Source organism: Diplotaxodon limnothrissa, linkage group LG2 (genome assembly GCF_057381915.1).
Source record: "Diplotaxodon limnothrissa isolate DT_005_m linkage group LG2, D_limnothrissa_male_GT1.1, whole genome shotgun sequence".
In the NCBI taxonomy this organism is placed as follows: Eukaryota; Metazoa; Chordata; class Actinopteri; order Cichliformes; family Cichlidae; genus Diplotaxodon; species Diplotaxodon limnothrissa.
The window spans coordinates 32,215,929-32,238,497 of NC_140597.1; the positions used below are offsets into that span (position 1 = coordinate 32,215,929).

At 41.6% G+C, this 22,569-nt stretch overlaps 1 protein-coding gene and 5 pseudogenes across 1 annotated transcript; all 6 read left to right on the forward strand.

Annotated features, from left to right (window-relative positions):
* Positions 1 to 393: 393 nt before the first annotated feature.
* Positions 394 to 2,870, forward strand: LOC146638816 (protocadherin alpha-3 pseudogene; annotated as a pseudogene).
* A 2,390-nt stretch (positions 2,871 to 5,260) lies between these two features.
* LOC146638817 (protocadherin alpha-2 pseudogene) lies at positions 5,261 to 7,724 on the forward strand (annotated as a pseudogene).
* Positions 7,725 to 10,393: 2,669 nt separating this feature from the next.
* LOC146638818 (protocadherin alpha-2 pseudogene) lies at positions 10,394 to 12,781 on the forward strand (annotated as a pseudogene).
* A 770-nt stretch (positions 12,782 to 13,551) lies between these two features.
* LOC146638819 (protocadherin alpha-13 pseudogene) lies at positions 13,552 to 15,936 on the forward strand (annotated as a pseudogene).
* Positions 15,937 to 16,559: 623 nt separating this feature from the next.
* LOC146638820 (protocadherin alpha-2-like) lies at positions 16,560 to 18,950 on the forward strand. Its single transcript, XM_085364924.1, has one exon. The coding sequence runs from the start codon at positions 16,560 to 16,562 to the stop codon at positions 18,948 to 18,950; it is 2,391 nt and encodes a 796-aa protein (XP_085221050.1).
* A 485-nt stretch (positions 18,951 to 19,435) lies between these two features.
* Positions 19,436 to 22,515, forward strand: LOC146638821 (protocadherin alpha-8 pseudogene; annotated as a pseudogene).
* Positions 22,516 to 22,569: the final 54 nt, after the last annotated feature.

A 22,569-nucleotide genomic window follows, 5' to 3' on the forward strand; every position in this document is an offset into this window, starting at 1 on the left:
GTGTAAATAATGAATTACTTTAACTGCGTACATGCTTGTTAACTCACTGAAATAATCGAGCTTTTCCACTAACGAGATTTTCCCCTTACATTCTAAATACAACAAGTTTTTATTTCCAAACAAAAACGAAACATTCACTATTGCTTAAGATATTCGGCTATGTAGAATGCTGTTAGTAGTCTTTGTCCACATGATGTCGCAGGAGACCATAGACATGAATGTATTCATGTAGTTAAAACTCCTCCCTGCACGGGAAAAAATGAAATCCTCATCGGCCATTGCACACCCGCGGAAGGTGCTGTGACGATGAGAGCAGGAGCTCCTTATATCATTTATCGCTTCGGGTGTACATTTCTCGAATGAGGATTAATGTTCACTTGTGTTCACTTCTTTTTGTGGATCAACAATGTATATTCTACCAAAGGAGGAACACGTCTGGATTCGCATTGTTGTGTTTCTTTGTCTTTGGCACTGGGCTGCTTCGCAGTTAGCCTACTCGATTTCCGAGGAGGTGAACAAAGGCACAGTGGTGGGGAATCTCGCAAAGGATTTAAACATCAATGTACAGGAACTAGAAAACAGGGATCTACGTGTGGTTTCCAGTTACAGTAAGACATATCTTAACGTTAACTTACGGAGTGGGAATCTCTTAGTTGAGGAGCGGATAGACCGAGAGGAGCTTTGTCCACTGACTATAAAATGCTCCTTAAAATTACAAGCTGTTCTAAGCAATCCAATGACTGCACATCGCGTAGAGGTTAATATATTAGATGTAAACGACAATTCACCTGCATTTCTTGAAAGCAGGTATTACTTAAATATTTCTGAATCATCGTTGACGGGAGAGCGATATCTTCTCCCTGTGGCCGTAGACGGAGACATAGGAAGCAACTCAGTGAAGACCTACAAGCTCAGTCAAAATGAGCATTTCTCACTTGATGTGCAGAGCGGCGGAGAGCACGGTGTGTCTGCTGAGCTGGTGCTGCAAAAAGCTTTGGACCGAGAAAAACAGTCAGTAATCAATCTAATACTGACCGCTGTAGATGGAGGAAAACCTCCAAGAACGGGATCATTGCAGATACATGTGAATGTAATCGATGTAAATGATAATATTCCCGCGTTTAGCAAACTGCTTTATAAAGTGCGTGTCAAAGAAAATGCCACTCCCGGAACACTTGTTATCAAGTTAAATGCCACAGATTTAGATGAAGGCATGAACAGTAAAATCTTATATTCCTTCATCAAACGAGGGAATATTGATCCATCAAATATTTTTGATCTCAATTCAGAAACAGGAGAAATCACAGTGAAGGGTGGATTGGATTATGAGGAGACGCCTGCTTATGAAGTCAGAGTACAAGCAACGGACCAGGGTACCGTTCCTCGTAGTGCACATGCTAAATTACTGATTGAGATCGTTGATATGAATGATAATCCCCCACAAATATCAGTGACATCCCTCATGACACCGGTAAAAGAAGACGCAGAGCTGGGGACTATTGTTGCTTTGATTACAGTAAGTGATAAAGATGGAGGGAAGAATGGTGTAACCAGCTGTAAGGTAGTTGGATCTGTTCCGTTTAATCTCAAGTCCAACTACAAAAATGATTATTCTTTAGTTGTAGATGGACCGCTGGACAGAGAAACCACTTCTGTTTATAATGTCACCATTACAGCCACAGACGAAGGAGCTCCACCTCTGTCCAGTAACAAAGTCATTACTGTTCATGTTTCTGATGTTAATGATAACGCACCCAAATTTATGGAGAGTGTTATTAATGTGTATGTCAAAGAAAACAGTCCAACGGGCTCAGTAATTTATACAGTAAATGCCTTTGATGCTGATCTAGATGTTAATGCAAAGGTGACTTACACGCTGTTAGATAGCTCTCTTAAAAGCATTCCAGTTTCATCTGTTTTAAATATAAATTCAGAAACTGGAGATATAATCAGCCTGCAGTCTTTTAATTATGAGGAGTTAAAAACTTTCCACTTTAAAGTTCAGGCCACAGACTCTGGTGTTCCTCCACTCAGCAGCAATGTGACTGTAAACGTTTTAATCCTGGATGAAAATGACAACAGTCCCACGATTCTCACGCCATATTCTGAGCATGGCTCCGTTAACAGTGAGAGCATCCCCTATTCTGCTGAAGCGGGATACTTTGTGGCAAAGATCAGGGCTGTAGACGCAGACTCTGGATACAATGCGCTGCTTTCTTATCACCTGTCTGAGCCCAAAGGAAACAACTTGTTCAGGATCGGAACCAGCACCGGGGAGATCAGGACTAGGAGGAGAATGAGTGACAATGACCTCAAAACTCACCCCTTGGTGGTCTTGGTCTCTGATAACGGAGAACCCTCCCTGTCAGCTACTGTGTCGATTGATGTGGTGGTGGTTGAAAGCACGGCTGAAATCCAGACTCCGTTCAGACATGTGCCTGTAAAGGAGGACAGCTTCTCGGATTTGAACCTGTATCTGCTGATCGCCATTGTGTCGGTGTCCGTCATCTTTCTGCTCAGCCTCATCACTTTAATAGCAGTCAGATGCCATAGGACAGACGGCACTTTCAGCAGGTACAGCGCCCCCATGATCACCACCCACCCTGACGGGAGCTGGTCTTACTCTAAAGCTACTCAGCAGTATGACGTGTGTTTCAGCTCAGACACACTCAAGAGTGACGTAGTGGTCTTCCCCGCCCCGTTTCCACCTGTAGATGGAGAACTGATCAGTATTAACGGAGGAGACACTTTTACCAGGACTCAGACTTTACCTAACAAAGAGAAGGTAGGACATTTGTACTTGTTTTGTAAAACGTCATAGTGCGATCATAAAATTATAGCTTCTGCAATTTCTTGTGTAGTTGGTGTAGACATACATACACATTCTGCAGCTTTAGTTGAGCATCAGTTAGGCAATAGTACACCAAGTCTTATTCCCAGTCCTTCAGACTTCCAAACAGCTTGAATAACCTTTGTGGCATTATGCTGAAGATGAGTAGGTCACCTTAAGCTGTAGCATCGCCTTTAAGCTTTTTCAGCATTAAAGACAGCGTGTTATTTTATCTTCATCAATTTTTATTTTCGTTTTGAACTTCAATAACAAAACAGAAAACAAACAAATAAACAAAAAATAAAAAATTATCATATTCTTTCTTCACACACCAAACCCCACAGCAACCACTCTCTCATTACTCCTCTGCCCCTCAAGTTACAGAAAGTCAGTTAGTGAAGGGGGACCAAATACAATTATATTGGTACAATTTATCTAATAAATCATAAGTCACTTTTTCGTAAGATGCCAACTTAACCATCGTCATTAGCCACTCCTCATAGTGAGGGGGTTTCTTTTTCCGCCCATGTCTTAACAAGACTCATTTTGCCATAGTAACAGCCAAGATAATCCTTTTTTTTTTTTGTATTGCAGGAAAAGTCTCAATCGGAAAGTTCTGTAGTTATACCAAGTATGGACAATTTCGGTGAGATACCAAATCTTTTCAAAACACTGAAAATGACCTCCATTGTGTTTTCCCACCAGTCCTGAAGTGTCAAACAGCTCCAAAGGATATGTAAAATCGAAGCATTTTGACCGTCACATCTCCAGCAATCGTCTGTGGGGGCCAAGTTCCATTTATACAATTGTTGCAGTGTTCAATGCCACTTATGCATTATCTTAAGTTGGATAAATCTACTGCCTATTTCTTTAAACATAGTATTAACGTTATGGAGACATGAGTCCCATTCAACTGAAGATATATCCAATGCCAAGTCCTGGGCCCAATAGCCCTTAACTTTAAGAAGAGGTTCAGCTAACCGACCCTGCAATAAATGATAAAACTTAGAAGTGATACCTTTACCCAAGGATGATCTCGAGAGCAGTACTTCCACAGGACTGCCCACAGGACAACACAAGGGGGTTCCCAGCCACTTCGATAGTGAGCTGTGTATTTGAACATATCTCCACAACTGATTAAGCTGCAAATTATCTCCACAACTTGATCAAAGGTTAAAAAACATTTGGTCCCACAGTCAACCAAAATCTGATAGATGCCTGCCTTACGCCACTGTAGCCAGTCAACCGGTGTCCCTCCAATTAAAATTATTTTATTCCCCCATAAAGTTGCTAAAGGAGATTTAATAAAATCCCAACAACCCGGCTTTTGTAATTTACACCACAATATCTTTGCATTTGCAATTATAGGATGGGTAAGTTTGTGGCTGGTGTCAAACAGTTCCTTTCAAAGAGAAATACCGCCATTAACTTCCGTCTCTATTTGGGACCAAATGGGTTTGACTGCTGCAGTAGGTAACAAGCTCTAAGTTGTTTCACATTCATCACCCAATAATACCATTTGAAGTTAGGCAGTGAAAATCCTCCTCTCTTTGCACATGCTTGCATTTTCTTAATTCTTTTGTTCTTTTTTTAATGTGACATGGTGCGTGTAAATTTACCAGGCTTTAAATGCCTATATGTTTTCTATCACTTCTGTATTTACATAAACGGTTCATTTATTACTGAGTGATAGAGGTTCGTGGCACTATGCTAATATGCTACTTTTGACTGCTGAACAACGTTTCAGTGACATTTTGTGATCTACGCTGATTGCCATGGTGACTGAGCCTTAAACGTTGACTTTTTGTAGCAGTTGTCATTTTGTTGTAATGTTGAGTGACTGTGCTTGAATGTGGTGAAAACTCGCTGTCCGTGGTGTTAGACGGTACGTTGCCCTGTTTAGGACGTATGGATGTTGTGTTTTCATACACTAAAAAACAAAACATTTTCCTTTCATTCTTTAAAAAAAATCATATTACTAAGGAATAACTATTTCTGGAATTCGAATCAAAGTAATCATTTACGTTGAATTTTCATAATGTTACAGATGTTCCTTTAGTCACGGAAATAGCGAGTTTTTTTTATCAACCAGATTTCTCGCTTACAATCAAAATATTAATATTTGTTTTATTTCTATACTGAACTTCAATATTCACAATTTTTAACAGGAATTTAGTACTCTTTATTGTGTTTTGTTATCAGTCTATCACCACATGATGTCGCAGGAGACCATAGACGTAAATGTATTTGTGTAGTTAAAACTCCTCCCTGCACGGGAAGAAAATGAAATACTCATCGGCCATTGCACACCCGCGGAAGGTGCTGTGACGATGAGAGCAGGACCTCCTTATATCATTTATCGCTTCGGGTGTACATTTCTCAAATGAGGATTAATGTTCACTTGTGTTCACTTCTTTTTGTGGATCAACAATGTATATTCTACCAAAGGAGGAACACGTCTGGATTCGCATTGTTGTGTTTCTTTGTCTTTGGCACTGGGCTGCTTCGCAGTTAGCCTACTCGATTTCCGAGGAGGTGAACAAAGGCACAGTGGTGGGGAATCTCGCAAAGGATTTAAACATCAATGTACAGGAACTAGAAAACAGGGATCTGCGTGTGGTTTCCAGTTACAGTAAGACATATCTTAACGTTAACTTACGGAGTGGGAATCTCTTAGTTGAGGAGCGGATAGACCGAGAGGAGCTTTGTCCACTGACTATAAAATGCTCCTTAAAATTACAAGCTGTTCTAAGCAATCCAATGACTGCACATCGCGTAGAGGTTAATATATTAGATGTAAACGACAATTCACCTGCATTTCTTGAAAGCAGGTATTACTTAAATATTTCTGAATCATCGTTAACGGGAGAGCGATATTTTCTCCCTGTGGCCGTGGACGGAGACATAGGAAGCAACTCAGTGAAGACCTACAAGCTCAGTCAAAATGAGCATTTCTCACTTGATGTGCAGAGCGGCGGAGAGCACGGTGTGTCTGCTGAGCTGGTGCTGCAAAAAGCTTTGGACCGAGAAAAACAGTCAGTAATCAATCTAATACTGACCGCTGTAGATGGAGGAAAACCTCCAAGAACGGGATCATTGCAGATACATGTGAATGTAATCGATGTAAATGATAATATTCCCGCGTTTAGCAAACTGCTTTATAAAGTGCGTGTCAAAGAAAATGCCACTCCCGGAACACTTGTTATCAAGTTAAATGCCACAGATTTAGATGAAGGCATGAACAGTAAAATCTTATATTCCTTCATCAAACGAGGGAATATTGATCCATCAAATATTTTTGATCTCAATTCAGAAACAGGAGAAATCACAGTGAAGGGTGGATTGGATTATGAGGAGACGCCTGCTTATGAAGTCAGAGTACAAGCAACGGACCAGGGTACCGTTCCTCGTAGTGCACAAGCTAAATTACTGATAGAGATAATTGATATAAATGATAATCCCCCACAAATATCAGTGACGTCACTAATGACACCGGTAAAAGAAGACGCTGAACTGGGGACTATTGTTGCTTTGATTACAGTAAGTGATAAAGATGGAGGGGAAAATGGTGTAACCAGCTGTAAGGTAGTTGGATCTGTTCCGTTTAAACTCAAGTCCAACTACAAAAATGATTATTCTTTAGTTGTAGATGGACCGCTGGACAGAGAAACCACTTCTGTTTATAATGTCACCATTACAGCCACAGATGAAGGAGCTCCACCTCTGTCCAGTAACAAAGTCATTACTGTTCATGTTTCTGATGTTAATGATAACGCACCCAAATTTATGGAGAGTGTTATTAATGTGTATGTCAAAGAAAACAGTCCAACAGGCTCAGTAATTTATACAGTAAATGCCTTCGATGCTGATCTAGATGTTAATGCAAAGGTGACTTACACACTGTTAGATAGCTCTCTTAAAAGCATTCCAGTTTCATCTATTTTAAATATAAACTCAGAGACTGGAGATATAATCAGCCTGCAGTCTTTTAATTATGAGGAGTTAAAAACTTTCCACTTTAAAGTTCAGGCCACAGACTCTGGTGTTCCTCCGCTCAGCAGCAATGTGACTGTAAACGTTTTAATCCTGGATGAAAATGATAATAATCCAACAATGCTTGCTCCATATTCAGAGCACGACGCCGTTAATATTGAGAACATCCCCTATTCTGCTGAAGCGGGATACTTTGTGGCAAAGATCAGGGCTGTAGACGCAGACTCTGGATACAATGCGCTGCTTTCTTATCACCTGTCTGAGCCCAATGGAAACAACCTGTTCAGGATCGGAACCAGCACCGGGGAGATCAGGACTAAAAGGAGAATGAGTGACAATGACCTCAAAACTCACCCCTTGGTGGTCTTGGTCTCTGATAACGGAGAACCCTCCCTGTCAGCTACTGTGTCGATTGATGTGGTGGTGGTTGAAAGCACGGCTGAAATCCAGACTCAGTTCAGACATGTGCCTGTAAAGGAGGACAGCTTCTCGGATTTGAACCTGTACCTGCTGATCGCCATTGTGTCGGTGTCCGTCATCTTTCTGCTCAGCCTCATCACTTTAATAGCAGTCAGATGCCACAGGACAGACGGCACTTTCAGCAGGTACAGCGCCCCCATGATCACCACCCACCCTGACGGGAGCTGGTCTTACTCTAAAGCTACTCAGCAGTATGACGTGTGTTTCAGCTCAGACACACTCAAGAGTGACGTAGTGGTTTTCCCTGCCCCGTTTCCGCCTGTAGATGGAGAACTGATCAGTATTAACGGAGGAGACACTTTTACCAGGACTCAGACTTTACCTAACAAAGAGAAGGTAGGACATTTGTACTTGTTTTGTAAAACGTCATAGTGCGATCATAAAATTATAGCTTCTGCAATTTCTTGTGTAGTTGGTGTAGACATACATACACATTCTGCAGCTTTAGTTGAGCATCAGTTAGGCAATAGTACACCAAGTCTTATTCCCAGTCCTTCAGACTTCCAAACAGCTTGAATAACCTTTGTGGCATTATGCTGACGATGAGTAGGTCACCTTAAGCTGTAGCATCGCTTTTAAGCTTTTTCAGCATTAAAGACAGCGTCTTATTTTTTTTTAGTTTTGGGTTGTTTGGGGGGGGGGGGGGGGGTATTTTCTGTTTATTTTTATCTTCAACAATTTTTATTTTCGTTTTGAACTTTAATAACAAAACAGAAAACAAACAAATAAACAAAAAATAAAAATCATCATATTCTTTCTTCACACACCAAACCCCACAGCAACCACTGTCTCATTACTCCTCTGCCCCTCAAGTTACAGAAAGTCAGTTAGTGAAGGGGGACCAAATACAATTATATTGGTACAATTTATCTAATAAATCATAAGTCACTTTTTCGTAAGATAATAATAATAATGGATACTTTATTGATCCCCATGGGGAAATTACTTGTTTTTCCTCTGCATTTGACCCATTCACTCAGTGAAGCAGTGGGCAGCCCACTAAGCAGGCGCCCGGGGAGCAGTGTGTAGGGACGGTACCTTGCTCAGGGGTACCTCAGGGTAGCCGTTAAGTGGATTCGAACCGCCGACCTTCCGATCATGGGGCGACCACTTTACCTACTGAGCTATCCCTGCCCCAAGATGCCAACTTAACCATCGTCATTAGCCACTCCTCATAGTGAGGGGCTTTCTTTTTCCGCCCATGTCTTAACAAGACCCGTTTTGCCGTATTAAGAGCCAAGATAATCCTTTTTTTTTGTATTGCAGGAAAAGTCTCAATCGGAAAGTTCTGTAGTTATACCAAGTATGGACAATTTTGGTGAGATACCAAATCTTTTCAAAACACTGAAAATGACCTCCATTGTGTTTTCCCACCAGTCCTGAAGTGTCAAACAGCTCCAAAGGATATGTAAAATCGAAGCATTTAAACCGTCACATCTCCAGCAATCGTCTGTGGGGGGCCAAGTTCCATTTATACAACAACAACAACCTTTATACAATTGTTGCAGTGTTCAATGTCACTTATGGATTATCTTAAGTTGGATAAATCTACTGCCTATTTCTTTAAACATAGTATTAACGTTATGGAGACATGAGTCCCATTCAACTGAAGATATATCCAATGCCAAGTCCTGGGCCCAATAGCCCTTAACTTTAAGAAGAGGTTCAGCTAACCGATCCTGCAATAAATGATAAAACTTAGAAGTGATACCTTTACCCAAGGATGATCTCGAGAGCAGTACTTCCACAGGACTGCCCACAAGACAACACAAGGGGGTTCCCAGCCACTTCGATAGTGAGCTGTGTATTTGAACATATCTCCACAACTGATTAAGCTGCAAATTATCTCCACAACTTGATCAAAGATTAAAAAACATTTGGTCCCACAGTCAACCAAAATCTGACAGATGCCTGCCTTACTCCACTGTAGCCAGTCAACTGGTGTCCCTCCAATTAAAATTATTTTATTCCCCCATAAAGTTGCAACAACCTGGCTTTTGTAATTTACACCACAATATCTTTGCATTTGCAATTATAGGATGGGTAAGTTTGTGGCTGGTGTCAAACAGCTCCTTTGAAAGAGAAATACCGCCATTAACTTCCGTCTCTATTTGGGACCAAATGGGTTTGACTGCTGCAGTAGGTAACAAGCTCTAAGTTGTTTCACATTCATCACCCAATAATACCATTTGAAGTTAGGCAGTGAAAATCCTCCTCTCTTTGCACATGCTTGCATTTTCTTAATTCTTTTGTTCTTTTTTTAATGTGACATGGTGCGTGTAAATTTACCAGGCTTTAAATGCCTATATGTTTTCTATCACTTCTGTATTTACATAAACGGTTCATTTATTACTGAGTGATAGAGGTTCGTGGCACTATGCTAATATGCTACTTTTGACTGCTGAATAACGTTTCAGTGACATTTTATGATCTACGCTGATTGCCATGGTGACTGAGCCTTAAACGTTGACTTTTTGTAGCAGTTGTCATTTTGTTGTAATGTTCAGTGACTGTGCTTGAATGTGGTGAAAACTCGCTGTCCGTGGTGTTAGACGGTACGTTGCCTGTTTAGGACGTATGGATGTTGTGTTTTCATACACTAAAAAACAAAACATTTTCCTTTCATTCTTTTAAAAAAAATCATATTAATACAGAATAACTATTTCTGGAATTCGAATCAAAGTAATCATTTACGTTGAATTTTCATAATGTTACAGATGTTCCTTTAGTCACGGAAATAGCGAGTTTTTTATCAACCAGATTTCTCGCTTACAATCGAAATAATATATGTTTTATTTCTATACTGAACTTCAATATTCACAATTTTTAACAGGAATTTAGTACTCTTTATTGTGTTTTGTTATCAGTCTATCACCACATGATGTCGCAGGAGACCATAGACCTAAATGTATTTGTGTAGTTAAAACTCCTCCCTGCACGGGAAAAAATGAAATACTCATCGGCCATTGCACACCCGCGGAAGGTGCTGTGACGATGAGAGTAGGAGCTCCTTATGTCATTTATCGCTTCGGGTGTATCTCGAATGAGGATTAATGTCCACTTGTGTTCACTTCTTTTTGTGGATCAACAATGTATATTCTACCAAAGGAGGAACACGTCTGGATTCGCATTGTTGTGTTTCTTTGTCTTTGGCACTGGGCTGCTTCGCAGTTAGCCTACTCGATTTCCGAGGAGGTGAACAAAGGCACAGTGGTGGGGAATCTCGCAAAGGATTTAAACATCAATGTACAGGAACTAGAAAACAGGGATCTACGTGTGGTTTCCAGTTACAGTAAGACATATCTTAACGTTAACTTACGGAGTGGGAATCTCTTAGTTGAGGAGCGGATAGACCGAGAGGAGCTTTGTCCACTGACTATAAAATGCTCCTTAAAATTACAAGCTTTTCTAAGCAATCCAATGACTGCACATCGCGTAGAGGTTAATATATTAGATGTAAACGACAATTCACCTGCATTTCTTGAAAGCAGGTATTACTTAAATATTTCTGAATCATCGTTAACGGGAGAGCGATATTTTCTCCCTGTGGCCGTGGATGCAGACATAGGAAGCAACTCAGTGAAGACCTACAAGCTCAGTCAAAATGAGCATTTCTCACTTGATGTGCAGAGCGGCGGAGAGCACGGTGTGTCTGCTGAGCTGGTGCTGCAAAAAGCTTTGGACCGAGAAAAACAGTCAGTAATCAATCTAATACTGACCGCTGTAGATGGAGGAAAACCTCCAAGAACGGGATCATTGCAGATACATGTGAATGTAATCGATGTAAATGATAATATTCCCGCGTTTAGCAAACTGCTTTATAAAGTGCGTGTCAAAGAAAATGCCACTCCCGGAACACTTGTTATCAAGTTAAATGCCACAGATTTAGATGAAGGCATGAACAGTAAAATCTTATATTCCTTCATCAAACGAGGGAATATTGATCCATCAAATATTTTTGATCTCAATTCAGAAACAGGAGAAATCACAGTGAAGGGTGGATTGGATTATGAGGAGACGCCTGCTTATGAAGTCAGAGTACAAGCAACGGACCAGGGCGCCTCTCCTCGTAGTGCACAAGCTAAATTACTGATAGAGATAATTGATATGAATGATAATCCCCCACAAATATCAGTGACGTCACTAATGACACCGGTAAAAGAAGACGCTGAACTGGGGACTATTGTTGCTTTTATTACAGTAAGTGATAAAGATGGAGGGAAGAATGGTGTAACCAGCTGTAAGGTAGTTGGATCTGTTCCGTTTAATCTCAAGTCCAACTACAAAAATGATTATTCTTTAGTTGTAGATGGACCGCTGGACAGAGAAACCACTTCTGTTTATAATGTCACCATTACAGCCACGGATGAAGGAGCTCCACCTCTGTCCAGTAACAAAGTCATTACTGTTCATGTTTCTGATGTTAATGATAATCCACCCCGATTTACGGAGCCTGTTATTAATGTGTATGTCAAAGAAAACAGTCCAACGGGCTCAGTAATTTATACAGTAAATGCCTTCGATGCTGATCTAGATGTTAATGCAAAGGTGACTTACACGCTGTTAGATAGTTCTCTTAAAAGCATTCCAGTTTCATCTGTTTTAAATATAAACTCCGAGACAGGAGATATAATCAGCCTGCAGTCTTTTAATTATGAGGAGTTAAAAAGTTTCCACTTTAAAGTTCAGGCCACAGACTCTGGTGTTCCTCCGCTCAGCAGCAACGTCACTGTAAACGTTTTAATCTTGGATGAAAATGATAATAATCCAACAATTCTTGCTCCATATTCTGAGCACGATGCCGTTAATAGTGAGAACATCCCCTATTCTGCTGAAGCGGGATACTTTGTGGCAAAGATCAGGGCTGTAGACGCAGACTCTGGATACAATGCGCTGCTTTCTTATCACCTGTCTGAGCCCAAAGGAAACAACCTGTTCAGGATCGGAACCAGCACCGGGGAGATCAGGACTAAGAGGAGAATGAGTGACAATGACATCAAAACTCACCCCTTGGTGGTCTTGGTCTCTGATAACGGAGAACCCTCCCTGTCAGCTACTGTGTCTATTGATGTGGTGGTGGTTGAAAGCACGGCTGAAATCCAGACTCAGTTCAGACATGTGCCTGTAAAGGAGGACAGCTTCTCGGATTTGAACCTGTACCTGCTGATTGCCATTGTGTCGGTGTCCGTCATCTTGATGCTCAGCCTCATCACTTTAATAGCAGTCAGATGCCACAGGACAGACGGCACTTTCAGCAGGTACAGCGCCCCCATGATCACCACCCACCCTGACGGGAGCTGGTCTTACTCTAAAGCTACTCAGCAGTATGACGTGTGTTTCAGCTCAGACACGCTCAAGAGTGACGTAGTGGTTTTCCCCGCCCCGTTTCCACCTGTAGATGGAGAACTGATCAGTATTAACGAAGGAGACACTTTTACAAGAACTCAGACATTACCCAACAAAGAGAAGGTGAGTTGATTTTAGTCTTTTAGTCCATACTACAGATTTTCACACAAACAAATGGACACATTCCTTGTCTAATTTCCTTTTAAAACGTCCTATCTGTAGTATGTGTAAAATTAGTCTCTATTCTTGAACTTCTATTCTATTCTTGAAAAAATGAACTGTCAGAAATTGCAATGGTAACTAAAGATTCCTAACTAAAAACTAAAAAAGTTTTCTGGATGACAATACCCTAGTTTCTTTTTTTTTTTGTTAACGAAAACTGACATAAATCAACCAGAGCTCCGTCTTGGGTTTTTAAGCAGTGTAACAGTTAAACTTGCTTGATGTTAAGATTTTTCTTTTGTTTTATTCTATGTACAATAATCTCGCCCTGTTTTATTTAGTGAAATTGGAGGAATTAATGGTAATTCTTCACATTTCTTCTATATCTTAACAGAGTTATTCGTTATGTGTTGTCAGCCTGTTTAAAGGGTCTCTTTGGTCAGTAAAACTGCATCTGATAATAAAACATACTGGTTGTGCTCCTCTATTTTTAAACCATAGTCATATCTAATTTGTAACGCATGGGGTCGGTATTGACCACATGTTTAAGAAAGCTGGGATTTTTCAGTCTCCTCCTTTACGTATGAAGCGTCAGCAGGGTGGCAGTGCTTTGTGCGAAGGACAGGAATGGCGATAAAAAGCAGAAAACCAGAGAGGATAAATTTTTATACGTTGGCTGGTTCTTTGGTGTTTTGTAGGTGAAAATAATTTGAATTGCGTCTCCGTCTTTGAAAACAGCGATGGGAAGTATAAGGAATAATGAAATTCTGTGTTTGCCGATCGTCCTGCTTTTATCTGGCTGGTCTGTGGCTCAGATATCGTACTCTGTTTCTGAAGAGGTGGACAAAGGGACTGTGATTGGAAACCTCGCAAAGGATTTAAACGTCAATGTTCGAGACCTGCAAACGAGGAATCTAAATGTTGTGTCTGGATACAGTAAGAGATATTTCGAGGCTAATTTTAAAACAGGGGATCTTTATGTTAATGAGAGAATAGACCGCGAGGAGCTCTGTCCAAACGTGATAAAATGCACACTAAACTTGGAGGTTATACTGAGCAATCCTATGGTGCTCCGACGCATCGAAGTCACGATTGCTGATTTAAATGACAACGCGCCGGCCTTCGTAGAGAAATCATTTTCACTGAACATTTCTGAATCTTCACCCGCGGGCGAGCATTTCTTGCTTCCGCTGGCTCTTGATGCAGACACAGGCAGTAATTCGGTAAAGACTTACAGGCTGAGTGCAAATGAATACTTCTCTCTAGATATACAAGGAGGCGGAGAACACACTGCATCCGCTGAACTAGTGCAGCAGAAGGCTTTGGATCGAGAGAAACAAGCCGTCGTTAAACTAACACTGACCGCTGTAGATGGAGGCAAACCTCCTAACACCGGAAGCGTACAAATTATAGTCCATGTTCTGGATGCAAATGACAACACACCAATGTTTAGCAAAACACTTTATAAAGCACGTGTAAATGAAAATGCTCCAGCCGGATCATTAGTAATTCAACTCAATGCCACAGACTTAGACGAAGGGGACAACGGGAGAGTCATTTACACTTTTGTCAAACGTGCAAACTTCGATCCAGCTGATTTGTTTTTTATAAATGCCGAAACTGGTGAAATCACAGTTAAGGGTCATTTGGATTATGAAGCACAGTCAGCATATGATATTCATGTGCAAGCAACAGACAGAGGTCCGTCACCTCGAAGAGCAAATGGGAAGCTATTGGTTGAGATAGTTGATGTAAATGACAATGCCCCAGAAATTGTGGTGACGTCACTCATGAACCCTGTCAGAGAAGATACTGCAATAGGAAGCGTTGTCGCTTTGGTGACAGTGACTGATAAAGATGGAGGGAAAAACGGTCAGACTCGCGGTAAACTTGCTGGTTCCACACCTTTTAAGTTGATTTCAAATTACAAAAACTATTACTCTTTAGTTGTAGACAGAACTCTTGATAGAGAGCAGCGGCCTGTTTACAACGTCACAATTATAGCTAACGATGAAGGTACCCCGTCTTTATCGGCCTCCAGTGTTGTTAATGTTGATATTTCTGATGTCAATGATAATGCGCCTGGTTTCGCTGAACCTGCAATTAATATTTATGTAAAAGAAAATAGACCAGTTGGTGCTCGGCTCTATACTATCAATGCAGTCGATCCCGACATAAATGAAAACGCTAAAGTAACGTATTCGCTAGAAGGCGATTCAAACAGTATCCCAGTAAATTTATTTGTAAGCATCAATTCAGAAACAGGAGATTTAATCAGCCTGCAGTCTTTTAACTATGAGGAGTTAAAAACTTTCCACTTTAAAGTTCAGGCCACAGACTCTGGTGTTCCTCCACTCAGCAGCAACGTGACTGTCAACGTTTTTATCCTGGATGAAAATGATAATAATCCAACAATTCTTGCTCCTTACTCTGAGCATGGCTCCGTTAACAGTGAGAGCATCCCCTATTCTGCTGAAGCGGGATACTTTGTGGCAAAGATCAGGGCTGTAGACGCAGACTCTGGATACAATGCGCTGCTTTCTTATCACCTCTCTGAGCCCAAAGGAAACAACCTGTTCAGGATCGGAACCAGCAGCGGGGAGATCAGGACTAAGAGGAGAATGAGTGACAATGACCTTAAAACTCACCCCTTGGTGGTCTTGGTCTCTGATAACGGAGAACCCTCCCTGTCAGCTACTGTGTCTATTGATGTGGTGGTGGTTGAAAGCACGGCTGAAATCCAGACTCAGTTCAGACATGTGCCTGTAAAGGAGGACAGCTTCTCGGATTTGAACCTGTACCTGCTGATCGCCATTGTGTCGGTGTCCGTCATCTTTCTGCTCAGCCTCATCACTTTAATAGCAGTCAGATGCCACAGGACAGACGGCACTTTCAGCAGGTACAGCGCCCCCATGATCACCACCCACCCTGACGGGAGCTGGTCTTACTCTAAAGCTACTCAGCAGTATGACGTGTGTTTCAGCTCAGACACACTCAAGAGTGACGTGGTGGTTTTCCCCGCTCCGTTTCCACCTGTAGATGGAGAACTGATCAGTATTAACGGAGGAGACACTTTTACCAGAACTCAAACTTTACCTACCAAAGAGAAGGTGAGTTCACCATAACCTTAGACTGGGTTTGGTCTTTGATTTAATCGTAATACGGCAAATTTATTTGTATAGCACTTTTTAGCACACAGCTTATGAAACGGTTACTGAATGGTACTTAAAGCCAGGATTGAGTCGAGCTCCTAAATGACTTAGTACTGAGTACGCTGTCTATGGTGCTGAACTGACCATCGACCATCATTTCTTTGCCAACCGTTTGTTATTGTTTGTTATAAAAAGTTGAACAATATGTTGTGAATTTTACATTCATATTTTCTACTGCTTTGTCTACTTTTACAAAATATACCGTTTCAAAGATCCAATTACGACACATGTACTAATATTTCTTATGCTTGGTAAATATCATACATATCTGGACCAAACAAACAGTTGGTGTCGCTCGAGGCCATAAATTTATTTATGGGTCAGGGTTTTGTTTTTTTTGTTGGGTTTTTTTTCCCCCAGACTCCTCCTCTCCCTGCGAGTCTGCCGTAGTCCACTAGTGCTTTGTCAAAAACAGAAAAATTGCCACAAGACGGAAACGGCTTTCTCTGTTAGTCACCTCTGAAGTGGATATGTTCCGAAATTATTATTTCGTTCATTGTGTGGCAGCGACGAGGCGTGGAGGACAAAGACTCACAATGTGGATAAAAATCATAGCTTTGCTCTGTTTGTGTGACGCGTCTGCAGCGCAGCTCTCGTTCTCCGTTGCCGAGGAGGTTGACAAAGGAACGGTGGTTGGAAATATCGCAAAGGATTTACACATTAACGTTAACGAGCTGGAAAAACGGGACTTACGAATTGTATCTGGGAACTCAAATAAACATTTTGACGTGGATTTAAAAACTGGTGCTCTGTATGTTTGCAATAGGATTGATCGTGAAGAGCTCTGTCCAAATACTGCGAAATGTTCCCTGAGCGTAGAAGCAATTCTGAACAACCCGATGCATCTGCATCGCATAGAGGTGCAGGTTACTGATATTAACGATAATGCTCCATCCTTTATTGAAAATGAAAAAATTTTAAATATTTCAGAGTCTTCTTCCACTGGGGAGCGATATCTGCTCCCAGTGGCAAACGATGCAGACACGGGCAGCAACTCGGTAAAAAGCTACAAGCTTGGTCCAAATGAATATTTCTCATTGGACGTGCAGAGCGGCGGACAGCACAGTGAGTCTGCTGAATTAGTACTGCAAAAATCTTTAGACAGAGAGAAAAAATCTGTTATTCACCTTGTTTTAACAGCTCTGGACGGAGGAAAACCTCCCCGATCTGGAACATTAAGGATAGTTGTGCATGTTATGGATATAAATGATAATTCTCCAGTATTTAGTCAGCCTCTGTATAAGGCCCAGGTAACTGAAAATACCCAGTTTCAGACCTCTATAGTCACTGTAAGTGCCACAGATTTAGATGAGGGAATAAACAGTGAAATACTGTATTCGTTTATTAAAAGGGGAAATTTCAAACCAGAAGCTTTATTCTCAATAAACCCAGGCACGGGGGGAATAACTGTAGTAGGAGAAGTAGACTATGAAGAGAATACAGCATATGATATTCGTATACAGGCAAGAGATAAAGGTACGCCATCACGAAGTACGCATGGTAAATTGTTAGTGGAAGTAATTGATGTGAATGACAATACGCCTGAAATCACTGTAACTTCTCTTATGAGCCCAGTTAAAGAAGATGCAGAGATAGGTACAGTTGTGGCTTTGGTGACTGTAACAGACAAAGATGGGGGCAGTAATGGACTCACCAGTGCTAAACTTCTTGGGGTGGTGCCTTTTAAACTCAAGGTAAATTACAAAAATTATTATTCATTAACAGTTGATGGGCCTCTAGACAGAGAGAGTATTTCTCAATATAATGTAACCATGATAGCCACTGATGAAGGCACTCCACCTCTTTCTAGTACTAGTGTTATTCCTGTTCACATTTCTGATGTGAATGACAATGCCCCTTTATTCTCAGAACCTGTTGTTAATGTATATGTAAAAGAGAATAGTGCAGTGGGAGCTATTATATCAACAATTACTGCCGTCGACCCTGATTTAGTGGAAAATGCTAAAGTGACATATTCCCTGCTCAGTGACTTTTCAAAAAGTATTCCAATAACCTCTGTTGTAAATATAAACTCAGAGACAGGAGATATTATCAGCCTGCAGTCTTTTAACTACGAGGAGTTAAAAAGTTTCAACTTTAAAGTTCAGGCCACAGACTCTGGTGTTCCTCCACTCAGCAGCAACGTGACTGTCAACGTTTTAATCCTGGATGAAAATGACAACAGTCCCATGATTCTCGCGCCATATTCTGAGCACGGCTCCGTTAACAGTGAGAGCATCCCCTATTCTGCTGAAGCGGCATACTTTGTGGCAAAAATCAGGGCTGTAGACGCGGACTCTGGATACAATGCGCTGCTTTCTTATCACCTGTCTGAGCCCAAAGGAAACAACCTGTTCAGGATCGGAACCAGCACCGGGGAGATCAGGACTAAGAGGAGAATGAGTGACAATGACCTCAAAACTCACCCCTTGGTGGTCTTGGTCTCTGATAACGGAGAACCCTCCCTGTCAGCTACTGTGTCTATTGATGTGGTGGTGGTTGAAAGCACGGCTGAAATCCAGACTCAGTTCAGACATGTGACTGTAAAGGAGGATAGCTTCTCGGATTTGAACCTGTATCTGCTGATCGCCATTGTGTCGGTGTCCGTCATCTTTCTGCTCAGCCTCATCACTTTAATAGCAGTCAGATGCCACAGGACAGACGGCACTTTCAGCAGGTACAGCGCCCCCATGATCACCACCCACCCTGACGGGAGCTGGTCTTACTCTAAAGCTACTCAGCAGTATGACGTGTGTTTCAGCTCAGACACACTCAAGAGTGACGTGGTGGTCTTCCCCGCCCCTTTTCCACCTGTAGATGGAGAACTGATCAGTATTAACGGAGGAGACACTTTTACAAGAACTCAAACATTACCTAACAAAGAGAAGGTAAGAATGTTGACACATTCAGTGCAGAAAGGTGAATGATTTTTTCCCTCCCAAATTATCCTGCATCAGCTTTTTAAAAAATCTTGCAACACATATTAACTTCAGGTAGGTAGGTAGGTAGGTAGGTAGGTAGGTAGGTAGGTAGGTAGGTAGATAGATAGATAGATAGATAGATAGATAGATAGAACCGCTTGTCTTTTTAGCAGGTGGTAAATCAAAATGTTATTCCATTAAAACCCTTAATGCGTTCAGCATCTCTTTTTATGCTGTTTTTTATTGTTTATAATTACCACAAGATGTCGCCAACAGCTCATGGCGATTAAACAGGGGGGGGGGGGGGGGGGGGGGGGGTCTGTTCGACGCTCCTCCCTTTACAGCGGGTTTGTAATTCTTTCTTTGTCACAGCAGTAGCAGAAAATCCTCCCTGTATTTAAGGGCAATAGACTGGACGTACTCTTATCGCGCAATGTTACCGTCTGTGTGATTTTTTGTCTAATTAACTTGGTTAGTAGGATATGACGAGAATGCTACAAGGGACTATTTTCCGGAACTGGATTTATTATTTGTCCCCTGTATTTTACATATGGAGTGAAGCGGCGGCACAGATTGTGTATACTATTACGGAGGAGTCGAGCCCGGGTACCAGTGTGGGAAATTTGGCAAAGGATTTACATCTAGATGTTAATGAACTGGAAGCCAGAGGTTTTCAAATTTCAGGACCTAATACGAGGTATTTCCAAGTAAACGTTAAGACGGGAGTACTGTTGGTGAAAGACAGAATAGACCGAGAGGAGCTATGTTCTCGAAATGTGAAGTGCTCACTGGAAGTAGAAGCCATTGTGAGCTCCCCGCTGAATCTATATCGATTCGAGGTTAAAATTTTGGATGTAAACGACAATGCGCCCTCGTTTCGGATACCGGAGGTTGTTTTGAACGTCTCCGAGTTAGCGTTTCCTGGTGAGAAATTCGCTCTCCCAAAGGCATTTGATGCAGATGTCGGAAGTTATTCAGTGAAGAGCTACAAGCTGAGCCAAAATGAGCATTTCACATTGGATGTGCAGAATGTTGGAGAGCCCACTATGTCTGCTGAAATGGCACTGCATAAAACCTTAGACCGCGAGAAACAGGCTGTTATTAAATTAACACTGACGGCTACAGACGGAGGAAAACCTCCTAAATCAGGCACGTTATACATCACCGTTAATGTGCAAGACGTCAATGACAATATTCCAGAATTTGACAAACCCCTGTACAAAGCCACAGTGGTCGAGAACACGCCGCGCGGTGCAAGCGTAATTTCCGTGCATGCTCGAGATTTAGATGAGGGTCTTAATGGAGAAATACAATATTCTTTTATTAACCAAGACAATGATAACGATGTCGACAAATTTGCCATTAATCCCATAACAGGGGAGATCACAGTAAATGGGGAGCTGGACCACGAAAAACACAGTGCAGTTGAAATTCGAGTCCAAGTGAAAGACAAAGGGCAAAACCCAAGAGCATCTCATTGTAAAGTTCTCATTGAAATCACAGATGTTAATGATAATCCACCAGAAATTACAGTTACATCTTTAGCCAACATGGTGAGGGAGGATGCACCCCTAGACACAATGGTTGGGCTTTTAACGGTGAAGGACTATGACGCAGACAAAAATGGCATCGTTCAGGTTAGAGTACTTGATTCTGTGCCCTTTAAAATTAAGAACACATATAAGAATCATTACTCTTTAGTCGTAGACGGAACTCTAGACAGAGAACGGGCTTCTCAGTATAATTTAACAATAATGGCGACAGATGAAGGGCTACCGCCTCTTTCCAGCACGAGCGTGATTACGGTTCACGTTTCTGACGTTAATGATAACGCACCGCGTTTTGCAGATCCTGTGATAAACATTTTCGTAAAAGAAAACGGTCCAGTCGGCGCTGTTATTTATAGCATGAGTGCAGATGATCCTGATGTTGACGAAAATGCAAAAGTAACATTTCAAGTCATACATAATAACAAACCCAATGTTATAGGGTCAGTTATTAACGTGAACTCTGAGACTGGAGATATAATCAGCCTGCAGTCGTTTAACTACGAGGAGTTAAAAACTTTCAACTTTAAAGTTCAGGCCACAGACTCTGGTGTTCCCCCACTCAGCAGCAACGTCACTGTAAACGTTTTAATCTTGGATGAAAATGACAATAATCCAACAATCCTCGCGCCATATTCTGAGCATGGCTCCGTTAACAGTGAGAACATCCCCTATTCTGCTGAAGCGGGATACTTTGTGGCAAAAATCAGGGCTGTAGACGCAGACTCTGGATACAATGCGCTGCTTTCTTATCACCTGTCTGAGCCCAAAGGAAACAACTTGTTCAGGATCGGAACCAGCACCGGGGAGATCAGGACTAGGAGGAGAATGAGTGACAATGACCTCAAAACTCACCCCTTGGTGGTCTTGGTCTCTGATAACGGAGAACCCTCCCTGTCAGCTACTGTGTCTATTGATGTGGTGGTGGTTGAAAGCACGGCTGAAATCCAGACTCAGTTCAGACATGTGCCTGTAAAGGAGGACAGCTTCTCGGATTTGAACCTGTATCTGCTGATCGCCATTGTGTCGGTGTCCGTCATCTTTCTGCTCAGCCTCATCACTTTAATAGCAGTCAGATGCCACAGGACAGACGGCACTTTCAGCAGGTACAGCGCCCCCATGATCACCACCCACCCTGACGGGAGCTGGTCTTACTCTAAAGCTACTCAGCAGTATGACGTGTGTTTCAGCTCAGACACACTCAAGAGTGACGTAGTGGTTTTCCCCGCCCCGTTTCCACCTGTAGATGGAGAACTGATCAGTATTAACGGAGGAGACACTTTTACAAGAACTCAAACTTTACCTAACAAAGAGAAGGTAAGATATAAAATCGAGTATTAAAATCGCTTACTGCTCTATCTGAAGGCGTTTGGTATGAGACATTATTATGAGCACTGTCCTTGGTGCTGAAATCATGGGCGCCCGTTAGAACTCTTTTGCAATATTTACTGCATCACCCTACGCTGGGGTACATAGCCATTTAAAACATTAGAAATTAAAAAAAAAAAAATTATTATATTGGTTAATACAAAGACCATAAATAGACTAATAGAGTAAATTAAGCAATTAGACTACATTGCATTGCAGAAGGAATTCGTTTAAAAGCTCACGAGAGCCGAAGAAGTCTAACGTGGATACAGGAAGTTTTACTGTTGGTGTTGTGTGGAATCTCAGCACAACAATAACATTCAGTGTACTCACTCCATTCTTAATGCAGTGCTCCGACTCGGTACGAAGGGAGCGTTCACTGACCATATACATTTTAATACTGGTTTTGCCACAGTTTTTAGGGGTTTCACGAGAAATTACGGGATCAGGATCTAGCAGGACCTTATCCATAACAAAACACGTGAACAATGATATCATAGTCTCCGCTACCGACGTGGGCTTTTACTAAATCGGTTGCTAGCACCCATGTTACGAAAAACTAGCCAGAAGAACAATAGTAACAATATTCACAATCTATGGAGCTTGAAATGTCATTTCTAACGTTGTTTGCTCATTCACAACAGGTAGACAGATAGCCACAGCAGCTGCAAAAGGGATCAAAAATCAATTTAAACATAAGACAACTGATA